General features: G+C 35.4%; 1 protein-coding gene across 1 annotated transcript; it reads left to right on the top strand.

Annotated features, from left to right (window-relative positions):
* Window positions 1-356: 356 nt before the first annotated feature.
* Window positions 357-2,237, top strand: LOC128235704 (uncharacterized). The gene has a single exon (XM_052950507.1). It carries the CDS (start codon window positions 357-359, stop codon window positions 2,235-2,237), a length of 1,881 nt encoding a protein of 626 aa, XP_052806467.1.
* The last annotated feature ends 14,444 nt before the right edge of the window (window positions 2,238-16,681 follow it).

Raw genomic sequence — 16,681 nt, 5'->3', positions numbered from 1 at the left:
TATCCTTATAGCATTTGACTATCTGATTTGTACCGATTTTTACTTAAATAGCGTACTTGTTTGTAATTACATAAACATTTAGCATAAAAATGACAAATAATCTGTGAAAATGGCCACGAACCGTCAAGACGAAATTAGCTAAGGCTGAGTTTAAAACACCAATAGCTATTTTAGTGGCCGTTGATCGTTTCGATGTGATATAACTGATTCGGACGCATTGTATAAATGTATTGGGCTAATAGATAAGGCGTTGCGGACTTGTCTATCAGTTTTATACGGATTTTCACTTGAATAGCGTGTTTGCATGGGAATACATTATTGTTTAATTTATAACTCAAAAATAACGATTTGTAAAAATGGCCACGAGTCTTCAAGAGCATATTCAATGCCAGGAAACGTCAACGGAAAATAACGAAAATAAATGTCACCGGAAGAAAGGGCCAATCTTCTGTGAACCATGCCAGTATGATGAATCATTTGAAGAGGCAACAGGATTTTGTGTGACATGTTCCGAGTATTTGTGTCAAACCTGTTGTCGCGATCACAAACGAAACAAAGTTACAAGAATACACTCGCTTTTAAAGAATGATGATATTCCTGCGGATATAACTCCGTTTACGACCATAAAGAAACTATCGACCTGCAAAATTCATCCAAATATTGACATCGCTTACGAATGCGAAGACCATGAAGCCTTAGTTTGCGTTTTCTGTTTCACGGAGAGCCATCGGAAATGCGAAAATGTCCATGATTTAGGAGATGTTGTTTCTGCCGATTGGTATGTTAACGCCATAGCTGCACTTCAAGAAAGAATACATTTGTTAATAGCAAAAAAATATGAGCAACAGAAGACAATCGAAGTTGAGCAACAAAAGGTAAAAATCAACATTCAATGTCTGGTAACCGAATGGAAGGATCATATAACCGGCTTGGGAAATGACATTGAAACACAGTTAAGCAAAATGTCTCTTACCCAGACAACGCAAATAATAGAATCTATTGATCGCTGTAAGGCAGTCGAGAATGAAATAGAACGGAACAAAACGTTGATAGAAACACTTATCAAATACGGAACTAAGCGACAAATAGCTGTTGTGTTTAGACGAACAAACCATGCACACGTTAATCTGAAAGACCAACTTCAAATACTTGAATGTCAGCGTCAACGAAATTTCTCGCTCATGAACGTCAACAAACTGGATATGCTAACATCGATCGCAGACTTACATTTAGAAGACGAGGGCAAAGATAGCATTGACATCTTGGAACACGCAAGCGATGAAATGGATGATACTCTATATTCGGAAGACAAAAAAATGGAAAGAATACTACAGACCAGTTTTGATGTCTCGAACCCTGTTGGAAAACAAAGGTCATCAAAACCATTCTCAGATAGAGAAAGCGGACAAAAAATAACTTTGTTTAAGATAAAAACAGAAACAGACACAAACACTTGTGGTATTTGTGCCGTTAAATTAACAGAATATGGAGTTCTTGTTGCTGATCATCGTAACCAAAAACTTAAGCTCTTCAGTCGACAATTCGATTTAATTTGTGAACACTCGCTTCCCGGTCAGCCGGTAGACATGTGTTTTGATGGAACCAGTGCCTATGTCTGCTATTCAGACCTGAAGAAAGTGACGAAACACAAAGTAACCGAAAATGCGATTTTGAATGAATTAGAATTTCCAACTCGGCTTCAACCAATCAGTCTGACTGTGTTTGACTCCCGACTGATGATTTTGTTTGTAACTAAAGAGAATTTTGACAGTACGGCAGCTGACAATGTTCACATTGAAATTCGACGGGGAAGCTCCATAGATGCTACCATGTCGTACAATTCCGACGATGAAAGTTTTAACTATGTAGAAGACGCAAAGCAAATCTCTGTTTTCGGTGAGTCGTCCGTTGTTTTCTCGGAAAACTGGCAGGTGTCCTGCTATACCGTCGATATACAGGCTGGAAAACTAACAGATCGACAATGGTTTTACAAGTTGCATGATAATAGCATTCTCAAAAAAGCGAAAGGGGTCGCGAAAGACAGTGAAGGGAATATATATATTTGCGGCGAAAATTCCAACAACGTTCATCAGGCGTCGTCTACAAATCACAGACTCAACCGTGTGATTATCCCGCGCTGTGATCGTCCAGTTTGTATCGCCGTAGACGAACAGAAAGATAGACTCATAATTGGATGTCGAATTGGTGACTATTTGCAAGCGTACTCATTTAAATAGATTCGTTTTTGATGCACAACTATATCATACAGTTGTCTGAATATGATATATTACAGATAGTTTCCTCGATTATTTGCCTTTTGTTTGTATATCCTGGATTATATTACTATATAGCATGTAATTTGGTTTTCCATCTGTACATATGGTCATAAAATCATATTATAAATTAAAAGCTGCGTAATGATTCCAAACAGGCATCAATGTTTAGTATCTTGTCCTTTATTTATAACACATATAAACAAATTTATTAACAGTAATGACCTTTATGTCCTTTATACTTCAACTCCTGCTATTCAGCGATAAATAGACTCTATCAGAAGACACGAGACTGTACATGTTTATATATCAAGTACAAAACGCTTTAAGAAGAAAAAATATATCAATTATACTCATTGTCAGCGTAGCATATGTCATGTCTCTTCTGTGTTTATGCACTTTATCTAAGTAGAGGAGCAGAATTAATATAAGTTATTTCTTGTTTTCTAATCCTCGAAAATATTGTGATGTATTTCATTTCTATACATATAACGCATGTATGTTTTATGCTACTTGTCAAATAAATAAAGTTTAAATTAAACGCGTTAAGCGTCAAATACAGGCCGATAAGGAACAGCCAGTCGTCTCTGTTCAATATGGGTGACTAGTATCGTAATTCCTTTCTCGCTCTTGCTCTTGCCCTGGCTCTTGGTCTCACACTCTCTCGATCTTCGCCTTTTTGAGCAATTCACTCTTATTTAGGACATATTTATTGTACTGAAAGAATCCACATTGTTTTGACTTAAAAGATCTATACCTTTGTAAACAGCTTTGTGTTCACCTAAGTCGATACAATGAGAACAGTAAAGAGACCTAGTAAAACACACACAATTGTTTTGGTTACTTCTCAATTGTAAATAAGATATAGTTTAGTTAGATTTGTTCCTGTTTATATTTGAATGCCCAATTTATTAATTTATCATTATTTTTCAGTTTAATGCTCATGATTTATGATTAACTATCTGATACAAATACTGTTCAACAATAAATTTCCATTTATACATTGTCACATCCTAGTTGGTGCTTATGAACATTTATAAAGAATATCAATTTTTCAAGACGGTAGCATATAGATGACATGTCAACGGTTGCATAGAGGTGACATTAATACGGTAACATAAAGGTGATATGTGTACGATTGCATAGAAGTGACATGTGTACGGTGGCATGGAGGTGACATGTGAACGGTAGCCTGGAGGTAACATGTGTACGGTAGCCTGGAGGTGACATATGTACGGTAGCCTGGAGGTGACATGTGTATGGTAGCCTGGAGTTGATATGTGTAAGGTAGCATAGAGGTGACATGTGTACGGTAGCCTGGAGTTGACATGTGTACGGTAGCATAGTGGTGACATGTGTGCGGTAGCCTAGAGGTGACATGTGTAAGGTAGCATAGATGTGACATGTGTACGGTAGCATAAAGGTGACATGTGTACGTAGCATAGAGGTGACATGTGTAAGGTAGCATTGATGTGACATGTGTACGGTAGCATAGAGGTGCCATGTGTACGATAGCATAGAGGTGACATGTGTACGGTAGCATGGAATTGCCATGTGAACGGTAGCCTGGAGGTGACGTTTGTACGGTAGCCTGGAGGTGACATTTGTACGGTAGCCTGGAGTTGATATGTGTGCGGTAGCCTGGAGGTGACATGTGTACGGTAACATAAAGGTGACATGAATACGGTAACATAGAGGTGACATTTATACGGTAGCCTGAATGTGACATATGTACGGTGGAATAGAGGTGATTTCAGCGAAATCAAGTACAAATAATTACTTATCTTTTAGATTTAGAATGTTGTTCCAACGTTTTAATTACGCACTCCCACGAACCGGTGTGAATGTCGTGGCCACGACTTAGACATAACTTAATAATGGAAACGAGATCGTGGCCAGGAGATAAAAACAAAACCCACATATGCTTCCTTTATTCTACCGTTCCATCCAACATTGACAACGACAAATACATACGAGTGTAATAGTATTTGCACTTACATGTACAAACAACCGAACACACAACATATGTGTATATCTTGTAACCATATGGTATTTATAGTTTTTATCGGTAACAATGAAGAATGGTATGCAAATATTCATATGCATTTCGGCGCCGAAATGAAGGTGTCAAGCATTGTTTTAACATTATACTTTTATAATGAAAATTTCTCGAAAACCTGTTATTTTTGCTGCCCGGTCAGCCAGGCGATATGCTCCGATGTACATAAAGGAAATGAAGAAACATGGTATAAACTAGACTCCGACTTAATGTTATAATGAATATTTCACAAGTAACCAACCACTAAGTCTAACTGGGTTCGACTATCGACGAAACATTCTCAAAAAAGCGAAAAGGGTCGCAAAAGACAGGGAAGGGACTCTTTGCATTTGCGGTGAAGATTCGAACAACGTTCATCAGGTGTCGTCTACAAATCACAGACGTTACAGAGTGGTTGTACAGAACATCAAAAGCCCAATGTGTGTCGCCTTGGACGAACAGAACGACTCGTTATCGGGTGTCGCGGTGATAACTATATGCATGTACACTCTTGCATATAGATAGCATAAAACAAATATGCAAAAACATGGACTCTAATGACATTGTTTTCGGAGTGTGACACGGTTATCGCTAATATTTGCGATATCATTGTTATGTATATAAATATCTACAAGCTTGTCACATGCTGTCACCATAGATAACCTGACGAACCGCTCCGTCATAAAATTTGAACTATCAGTATACATGTGCTTTAACGATAGGCTCGACGTATTTAATGGGTGAGTTGAACTTCTTTTCGGACTCCACACGGTTTAATCAACCCAACTACGTTCATGTCTCGATAATGACATAAATCCTTAATAATGTGTGTATTCTTTGATTTCACTTATTTATTAAATCTCATATAGGAACGGTAACCAATAGGAAGAGCTCCTACCATGTTAAAACTATCAAACGGATAAATGACAACGATATATTAAAACACGCTGGTTATATATTTAACGCTGGTTGTAACCTTATTAGGAATATCATATCAAACAGTTACTTATCTTGCGATAAAATGTATAGTCAACTCGCGCTAAACGTTCGTCGTTTATAAATTCAGTATAATTTCCATAACTCGGGTTGTGAGTGTATTTACTATTACTTACACTACATTTTGCACATACATTGCATGAAATCATTTCTATTATAAATTTGAATATAAGGGAATGAAAACCTTCCATGGTTTGTCTAGAAAGTTAAACTAGACTATGGGCTCTTCTTCTCCAGCTATCAGTTATTTATCTTATACCTTGGTTTTACAAAAAAGCAGTTTTAAGATGTTATTTATAGGTGATAACTTTAAACCATTGCTTCAAATTTCTTGTAGTTTATTTTCGTACACGGCGCTTATAAAATATATATAGTTAACTTTCTCTCAATAACGTCTACAAGTCAGTTCAACTAGTATGTGACCAATAAAAGGACAGTTGAGATAAATAACCAAAAAATGCCTTAAATCGTAAACATTGTAATATAATTTTATTACACATCGTGTTTACCTTTTTCCATATCTGCATGATACATGTATTTATTATATAATCAATGACGTGACTTTGCCAGAATAAAATAACTTAAAGTCATCATAATTATTTCGTAAATTCTTGTATTATTTGTCATAATAGCACGGGAAAAATCACTTAAGATTTAATATATATGTCGGCAATCACGGTTCTTTATTCCGGGCTAACCGACGATGAGTTGATATGTTCTTGTTTAGTCACTGGTGTAAGCACTTTTTGTTAGGTTTAATAAAAATAAGGTTTATAAAATGTTTAAAACTGTTAAACATAGCCCAAAACTGAGTCCGACAGAAAAGGAGTTGTTGTTGTTTATGTGGATTGTTAAATTTTGTCTGTTTAATGCAGAGCTGTACTTAAAATGATAGCCATATTCACATATCTATATTTCTGGATATTAAATATAAATGTCGCTTTCACCCGTCATTTTTATCTTAAAAATGGAAGTGCAGTTAAAAAGTGTATCAAACAGTTTCAGATAAAAGATATTTCAAAGTTTAGTGGTATAAATAATTCTAACAAATTTAGGCAGGATTTGGCAGTATATAAACAGCACTTTCATCAGATAAGATGACGCAAAGCTTTTCAATATCGTTAAAAGAGTAAACAATGTGTTAACACTACTAGCTTTTTGTAACAGTTAAGTAGCACATCTTATTGGCGCTACGCCACTTCTGATTTTCGCAACAACTAGAAAAACCTTAAACGTGCAATAACTATCATACGGATACATTACTACGCTAGTTATTGAAGGCTAGTTATTGAACATTGCCCATTACCATCATGTTACAACAGAACAATTTCACCTTCACCTCGTGATTGAAATAACCTAATCCCGCTAAGACGATCGTGGTTAGTTTTAACAACTCTAGTTGTGGGTCACGATACTATTACTAAAATCGTCAGCCTTGTATGTAGATATGCAGTATATGCATAAAATAAGATATTTCATAATTATTGGTCATTTATTTTAAATTTGGACTGATCGAACATAGATATATCAGTTATTTCTTTCAGAATGAAATAGTAAACTAAGTGATAAGTGCACAATTGCATATGGTTTTGCATTGTTTTGTGCTCAAACACGTTTCAAAATGTTTTGTCACGTCTTTGAATAGAAAATGAAACAAAATTCGTTCTATGTCAAATTAAATCAGTATTTAAGCAAAAACGTACGAGGCTTTAAAATGTACATACACTTAAAGCAAATGTAGTTTGCTATTATCTTTATGGTGTATTTAGTTCTAAAACGAAACACTAATCTTGTATTCGAATAATAATTATATATTAGAAACGTGTTTGAATAACGTATTAAATGGGTACTTAAATTGATGGATTTCTTTCTAAGGCTACAACACATATTATCAAATCAGAAAATTATACGAATGAAAGTATGGGGCGGTTTAAACGTTGCTCGTCGAACAATATAATACATGCGCATCGGCAGATATTGGTGACAAAAGCCCAAACATGCAATACGACACAAGATGTTAGGTAAAGTTTAAAGGTTAAGTTATTTAATCCATGTACGGCATAGGCATAGGATGCACAGACACGTAGTCAAACTTATCTTTCAACTTAAACGACCGTTGCTAGTTTTGGTTTGATATAATTAACTCGGGCTCATTGTATTAAGCGAATTTATGTAAGAAATTGACATGGACTTGAGTGAAATTTACTGGACTACCTGTGTCGTAGCGATTTTAATTGAATAACGTACTTTTTGTACATTGAGTGTTTTTTATTTAAAAGCATAACATTAAAATATATGAGAATGGAAACAAGCATTGGGGAAAATCTTCAATGCCAAGAACAATTGACGGAATGTTATGACATTGAATGTACTAAGAAGAAAGGACCAATCTTCTGTGAACCATGTCAGTACGATGAATCATTTGAAGAAGCAACGGGATTTTGTGTGACATGTTCAGAGTATAATGTCAAACCTGTTGTCGCAATCACAAAAGAAACAAAGTAACAAGAATAAACTCGCTTTTAAATAATGAGGATATTCCTGCGGACAAAACGCCGTTTACGACCATAAAGCAACTATCGACATGCGAAATCCATCCGAATAATGACATCGCATACGAATGCGAAAACCATGAAACCAATTGTGTTTTCTGTTTCACGGAGAGTCATCGGAAATGCGAAAATTTCATTGATCTAAATATATTGTTGCTTCGGCCGACTCGTATGTTAACGTCATGGCTGCACTTCAAGAAAGAATACATTTGGTAAAAGAACAAAATGAAGAGCAACGGAAGACAATAGAAATGGAACAAGAAGAGGTAAAAACCAACCTTCAAAGCCTAGAAGTCGAATAGAGGGATCATATAACAGGCTTGGTAAATGACCTTCAAACACAATTAACCCAAATGTCACTTTGTAAGACAACGCAATTAATAAACACATTGATGGCTATCAAGAAATTGGTACTGATATAAAAAGAAACACGACGTTGATAGAAACACTTATGAAACACGGTACTAATCGTCAAATAGCTGTTGTTTTAAGACGAACCAACCAAGCACGCGTTGGTTTAAAAGAGAAACTTCAAACACTCGAATGTCATCGTCAACGAAGTATCGCCCTCGTGAAAGTACACGAATTAGATGTGCTTACAAAGCTCGCAGATTTAGAAGAATTAGAAGAGAAAGACGAAGAATTCGACGACATCTGGAAACACATAAGCGATGAAATGCCTGACACTCTAGATTTGGACAATAAACAACCGGAGAAAATTGATCAATCCATACAGACTTCACATCCTGTCCCTAACCCTGACCCCAAATATATGTCATCCAAGCCATTCTCAGAGAGAGAAAGCAAAAAAAAAACAAAAAAACATGTTCTAAGTCCAAACAGATACTGACGTGAACACGTGCAGTATCTTTGCCGTTTACCTAACGGAGTATGGACTCCTCGTTGCTGATTATGACAAGAGTAAACTTAAGCTCTTTAGCCGTATATTTGACTTAATTTGTGAACAATTCCTGCCCGGACAGCCGGTCGATATGTGCTGCGATGGAGAGTATTGTTATGTCTGTTATTCAGACCTAAAGAAAGTGACGAAACATCGTATAAACATGACTTCCATTTGGGGTTATAATGAATACTGCACTAGATACCAACCACTAAGTCTGACTGTTTTCGACTCCCGACTTATGATTTTGTTTGCGGGTGATGGGAATTTTGACAACATGGCAGCTGACGATGTATATATTGAAATTCGAAAGGGAAGTGCTATAGATGTTTCTATATATGGACCCTATAACAACGGTTTTATAAATGTGAAAGAGGCAACGCGATTTTTTCTATTCTATGCGTCTTCCATAGTTCTATCGGAAAACACGAGGGTCTCCTGCTATGAGCTTGACACTCAGGCACAAACACTAACAGATCGAAAATGGTTCTACAAATCATATCAACAAAACGTTCTCAAAAAACAAAAGGGGTCGCGAAAGACAGTGAATGGAATGTCTATATTTGCGGTGAAGGTTCCAACAACGTTCAGTAGGCGTCGTCTACTAATTACAGACGTAACCGTGTAGTTGTACAGAACATCAATAACCCCATGTGTATCGTTGTGGACGAACAGAAAGATAGACTTATCATCGGGTGTCGCTGGTATGATTATTTGTATGTATACTCATTCAAAAAGACAGGCTGACGAACCACTTAGTTATAAAATATGAGCTACTAGTGCGCAATATTTTACAACATGTACTCTGGTTCTTTGGTTTATGGGTATTCGTCAACTGTTTATCGCTGGTATCTATATGTAAACAATGGCAGGAGTTTTATTCTGCATTTTGCACGGAATTATTCCTTTTATAAATATAAACATGCTTGGAATGCACAAGTAGTATTTTGTTTATGAAGTCGAGCTAGATAAGTTCAATGTTCTTTACTGTGTTTGTACTATCATTGTAAAACGATATAAAATATTTTTGTTAAAGTTATTCTCTTATTTATAATCAATATAACAAACATAGATTTTAAGTGATTAACTACATGTACTTACAAAGTAATGCATCTATGGAAATTATCAATTACTGATAACAAGATTATAACGGTGTAATTTATAGTTAAAAACTATTAAATGCCTGGTGGGTCCTAAAATATTTCCGGAGATCAGCGATCGTCTCATAAGGTAGAACTACCGTATTTTCCTCACCTTTCTTTCAAATTAAACACGGTATCCTTCATAAAAACCATTGATTTAGATATTTATTCATCCTTTCTGGTAAATTAAAACAATTAATTGTGGTTCTGCTTATTTGGGAGTAAGAGTGCATCTTAAATTAAAGGATACAAATTCTTAATTCATTATTCTACTATATGAAAACATAGTATTAAATCTTGAATTGACTGAGGCAAGCATTGTATGATTGCTGATTTTGTATGAATATATCGTACCTTTAAAGGGACTCACTCAAATTATTTTTCCAGGTAATGCATCTGAAAACACTTGTTTTATAATTATTCTAATCCTCGTTACCAAAATTGCAGAAAAAGACTATCAAAGTATATATAAGATTTCTGGTAAAAGTGGTGAACGAACCCACGCCGGTACAGTGAAGAAAAAAGAAAACTGACGCCTGCACTACTCGGCAACAAGGACTTATACAATATGTATGGCTTAACCTTTATTCAACAGATTGGAACATCACGTGCTTATATCCATCAACCAATCACGCTACTTTATTATGCTGATATGCGTTACTTTTAGAATTCAAAACTGTTGTTTCTAAAAAGGGACGGATTCAGGGATTGTAAGAGAGGGCGTAATTTAGGAGCACAACCTTTTGGCATTCGCCTCTCCCTCGGATACGAAATTTAACTGGTTTAAAATGTTAGCAGGGTGTATTGGGGTACTCCCCCCAAAAAAATAAACAATTTGTAGTCCAAAGTGGTGCATGTTGAGCGTATTTTAGTACTTTCTTTCTCTGATATTGACGTAAAAGTAAATTTCTACGATTTCCGATATTGTCAAAACAATATTTGAGCGAATAGCAACATTTTATGCAGGGTTCCAGCTGTCAGTATCTTACTTTTGACACTGCTGATAATATGCTACACTTGATTTCGTAGTAAATTAAAAAAAATAGTAGAAAGTAAATTTTACAAACCATGGGCTGGATTCATTTGTTTTCACACGATATTTGTATCTAATTGCTGAGTATTTGAAATTAATTATAGGACATTATTATTAATAATTATTTGCTTTACTATATTCTTCATTGTCTTCAATTTGAATCTGTCTCTGATTGTGCTTCCATGTTAGACCAAGTGTGAGTTTGAACTTGTTTAAACCTCAAGACAGTAACCCCATTACATTGTACATGTATTTATAAACAGATTGTTTTTGATGCATTCGGTTGCCTGTGTTGTTTGTATATTGGGTGTTTCTCGTTTGAGTATTTGTTAAGCCTTATTGCCTTGTGACGTTTAACAGGACCTTCGAAGACTTATTTGCTTTTGGGTTTTACCCTGTAGTTTCAAACATATTATTTGTAAGATTTTATAAATATGCTTGGACGATGTTGAATGTGAAAGATGTTCGTTTGAAGATGTATTGGAACAGTAATTCCGCAATAATGTCAATGTAAAATTACTTATTACATTGTCTTTATTATTAAAATTCAATGTATGGACATTGGAATGAAATTTGTGACTTATGACACCAAGAACCTTAAAACAGTGTGGCATATCTGGACACAATATATCTTCATATTTTGAAAAAAGCAATTTCGTTTGAATACTAACTGAATTTGAACAAACTCCGATTAAAATGTGCTTCTTAATCTGCTCATTTTCTTATTTGTACACCCACACATATAGTTAATGGTGTTTGTTTTACTCTTTCAAAACATTTATCATCAAAACTAAATAAAATTGAAACTCATTTTTGGCCTTCTTCACCCACGTTGTATAGTTGAAGACCCATAACTGAACTATAATGTGTGTCTGTATTCAAAGGAAATGAATATCTACACTGGTACACTCATGTTCTTCATAAATTCATCCAAACCTCAGCCACATATCAATCCATTCAAACACCCATTCCTATATCCGTCCAGCCATATATCTACATCAATCGAGAATCATCAGCATCATCCATTTCAGACCTTTAATGGGGGCATTCTTGAACGTGTTCTACGCAGTATAGGAAAATCAAGTTTCAGACTATTGTACCATGTAAGAGAGTGTTTTCTTTGTTTCGAACACATTACTCCCGTATTAGAAGGGGAAAGGTAGGAGGAGCTAACACGTGCAATAACAATCGTACGGAAACATTACAACGTTATTTGAGAGTGTTTTATTTGCTTTCGTTTACACAATAACTCCCATATTGAAAGGATAATTAAATTAATTTTATTACAATATTACAGATTGGACAGATTCTATCATAAACATCTAGTCTTTAATATCTACCTGTCTCTAACCTTATTGGTGTTAACGCAACTTCCGAACTTTGTAAAACAAAAAGAATAGAAAGAGCTTAACCGTGCAATAACTACCATGCGGATATATTATAACACACTATTCAATTATACGCAGGCTAGTTATTAGACATTGCCCTTGACCATATGAGACAACGTAGCAATTTCATTCACAATCCTCGTGATTGAACGTATAAACTCGCGCAAAAGCGCTCGGGTTTAGTTTTAATAACTCAAGTTATGGGTCAAGTAACTATTACTTAAATCTTACGTATGCAGTGTTTGCCTAATATAAATGATTTCCTAATTATTGACCATTTTTGAATTCAGACTGATCGAACGTAGATATATTATCAATTTATTTCAGAATGAAATGGCAAACTAAATGTGAGGTGCACATTTCCATATGCCAAACATAATAATCATACATTCGAAATGTCATTACTATATAATGCGAAGAACGTTGTTGTTTCTCAGTTTTACAAGTTCAAATGTCTTTGTTTTGACGAACCGGGGAGAACGGGGGGGATGAGTGGAAGACATATATGGAACTATATATATATAGTTACAGGGTGCTTATGATAGGCCCAGTGGCATGAAAGCCACCAGGGAAACATTGTTGGCCTTATTATCCTCAAGTCATCCTTTAAAATTTAAACGTAACAACAACTTGGAAAATGTAACCGACAATGTAAACTTAAAAAACCCAATCAAAGTTATTTAACGTAGCCCTTGCCACCAGACAGATATATCGTGAGTCCATCGACCATTTCTTGCAGAATGTCAATGCCAGGTGCTCAAGTCATTATGCAAAAGAACATTGCCCCTACAAAGTGTTATAATTCTAGGGATATGTATATTTAACTCATTCATAATTGAAACCAATATCAAGCAAATCTAAGGGACATCGATCAATTTACATGTAAAACGTTCTTAGCCTATTTCAAATTCTGTTTCGGTTTCATTAAAAAAATGAACATGTGTTGCCGACCCGGGAATATGGATGAAGGGCAAAAGAGGATCTTAAGACTGCGGGTGATTTCCAACAGTCTGGAGTTTGACAGGCCCGGTAAGACTATTTTGATCCGGGATTATTATCCTCTTATTATACACAGGAATAGCTGAGAAATTCTACCGACAATGTAAAGCTAAAATAAAAGCCTTACACTATATTATTGGCATTGGCTTTGTGAAAAACGGACCCGAGAAATGTTGTGTTGTAAAGTATTTGCATTAGCTGCATTAAAACTATGTAGGTATATTTTTAATTATAAGAAGTTGTCGGCGATTTCGGGTCCAAATATCACAACAATACTTAAGTCATTACTTAATCACAATCTTTCAAACAAGTTTATCTCATAAAAGGATAAAATGGCACACTATCGTACATTTTTAACTTGTTCTCTTCGGTTATATTGATGGAAACATCTTTGGTCAATATTTTACAGAAAAATAGTTCCAGTGCAATTATTGTACTCGAGTTATTATTCAAGTAAATTTTGTTTGCTGCAATTGAGAAGTACTATTGATCAATGATGCTAAACAAAATAGGACATAAATAATGCTATTTCAAAAAAAGAACATGTGTGTGATTTTATGTCCTGTTATGTTGTTCTGTGACTTGAGAGGTATTGAGATTTTCGTGAAATTGAAGCCTGAACTTCTTTTGTTTGTGTTCACATGCCTGTTTATCGCTTTATCATACACCGTAACCAATAAAAGAATATCTGTTTAAGCTAACCCGCCTTATCAAGCTTTATTCAATTAATCATTGATGTTGTAGGTTATAATAATACATATGCATTTTTTCTGAGCCAAAAAAATTTCAATAGAATGTTTTTTTTCACAATTATGAATATAAATATGCAACAAGATTCTTTCCGTGTCAAATTATATTAGGTTGTTTACGAGGCGTAATAGCAATTTACACAGACCTTGATCAAATGCAATTGCAGTTATCTTTACCATCTATTAAGTTCTCAAACAAAAAACTTCCTTTCATGTTAAATTATATCAGTATGTTAGCTAAATTTCAAGAGGCCTACTAACATATCACACAGACCTGAAGCAAATACGAGTTTGATATTATCTTTACGATCTAGTTATTTAATGGGTACAATGGGTGAATATATTTTTAAGGTTATAGCTCTTTCATTTTTACAAACGTATTGACATGTATAGGTTTTCGATCGCAAGGACAAAGGCTTAAACATGAAATATGACACTATATAAGGCTGACTTTAAACCACGAATAGCTTTTTAAATACAGTTCTTTGTTACGGTATTACCTAACTTATTCGGATCAAGTTTATTAATATTGTCAGCGAATATATATATTCACACGGACTTTTATCTTAATAGCATAGGACTATCTTTTTCGTACCGATTTTTTAAATAGCGATCTTGTTTGTAATTACATTATCATATTGTTAATAATTTGCTACATGATCCGTGGAAATGGCCACGCACCGGCAAGAACATGTTCAATGCCAGGAAACGTCTATGGAAAATAACGAACAAAAATATCATGGGAAGAAAGGACCAATCTACTGTGAACCATGCCAGTATGATGACTCATTTGAAGAAGCAACAGCATTTTGTGTGACATGTTCCGAGTATTTATGTCAGACCTGTTGTCGCGATCACAAAAGAAACAAAGTTACAAGAAAACACTTGCTGTTAAAGAATGATGATATTCCCGCGGACATAACGCCGTTTACGACCATAAAGCAACTATCGACCTGCAAGATTCATCCTGATAATTGCATCGCATACGAATGCGAAGACCATGAAGCCTTAGTTTGCGTTTTCTGTCTCACGGAGAGCCATCGAAAATGCGAAAATGTCAATGATTTAGGAGTTGATATTTCTGCGAATCCGGAAGTCAACCTAATGGCTGCACTTCAAAACAGAATGCATGTGTTAAAAGCACAACAAGAAGAACAAAGAAAGACCAGTGAAATGGAGCAAGAAGAGGTGAAAACCAACATACAAAGCCTGGATGCCAAATGGAAGGATCATATAACCGGCTTGAGAAATGACCTTGAGACACAATTAAGCAAACATTCTTTCTCAGAGAGAACGCTTTGGAAAGAATGGATTGATGGCTGTCAAGAAGTCGAGACTGAAATAACAAGAAACAAAATGTTGATAGAAACACTTATGAAACACGGAACTAAACGGCAAATATCTGTTGTTCTGCGACAAACCAAACATGCGCGCGCTGATCTTAAAGAGAAACTGCAATCACTGGAATGTAAGCGTCAGCGAAATATCGCGCTTATTAACGTGAAACAATTTGATGTGTTAACAACTATAGCAGAGTTATCTTTAGAAGAGAAGGACAAAGATAACATTGATATCTTGGAAAACACAAGCGATGAAATGCATGACAATGAGGAATGGAAAAACAAACTTATCGAGAAAATTGATAAATCGATACAAACTACTTTTCCTGTCTCGACATCTGGTACAAAACAAGTGTCATCAAAACCATTCTCAGAGAGAGAAAGCGGACAAATTATCACGCTTGTAAAAATCAAAACACCCACAGACACGAATATTTGCAGTATTTTGGGAGTTAAATTGTCTAGATATGGAATCCTATTAGCTGATTTTGGCAACAGTAAGCTTAAACTCTTCAGCAGTCAATTCGATTTAATTTACGAACAATCTCTACCTGGACAGCCGATTGATATGACTTCCGATGGGGAGTATGCTTATGTTTGCTATTCAGACGTGAAGAAAGTGACTAAACATCGCATACACAAAAAATCGATAGAGGTATTAGTGGAATTTGCAACCAAACTCCAACCAATAAGTCTGTCTGTGTCTAACACCCGACTGGTAATTTTGTTTGCGACCAATGAGAATTTTGACAGTGCAGAAGTTGATGATGTATATATACTAATCGTAAAAGGAAGTTCCATAGATACCAAAATCTCGTACGATTCCGACGACGAATGTTTTAACTATGTAGAAAACGCAAAGAAAGTCTCTGTTTATGATGGGTCATCAGTTGTTTTTTCGGAAAACACACGGGTTACATGCTATACAATCGATACACATGATGGTGTACTCCTAGATCGTGAATGGTATTACAAATCGCATAAAAATAACGTTCTCAAAAAAGCAAAAGGGGTCGCGAAAGACAGTGAAGGGAATATCTATGTTTGCGGTGAAGATTCAAACAACGTTCATCAGACATCATCTACAAATTACAGACGTAACCGTGTGGTTATCCCGAACATCGATAAACCCATTTGTGTCGCCGTTGATGAGGCAAATGATAGACTTATCATCGGGTGTCGTAGTCATGACTATCTGCATGTATACTCTTTCAAATAGATAAAATGTGGAACAAAAGTAGTGTGTACTAGAACACTGTCACTCCGCTTG

The sequence above is a fragment of the Mya arenaria genome, chromosome 5 (genome assembly GCF_026914265.1).
Source record: "Mya arenaria isolate MELC-2E11 chromosome 5, ASM2691426v1".
Classification (NCBI taxonomy): domain Eukaryota; kingdom Metazoa; phylum Mollusca; class Bivalvia; order Myida; family Myidae; genus Mya; species Mya arenaria.
The sequence above is the reverse complement of the archived record's forward strand: the minus strand, read 5'-3'. Positions and strand labels throughout refer to the sequence as shown.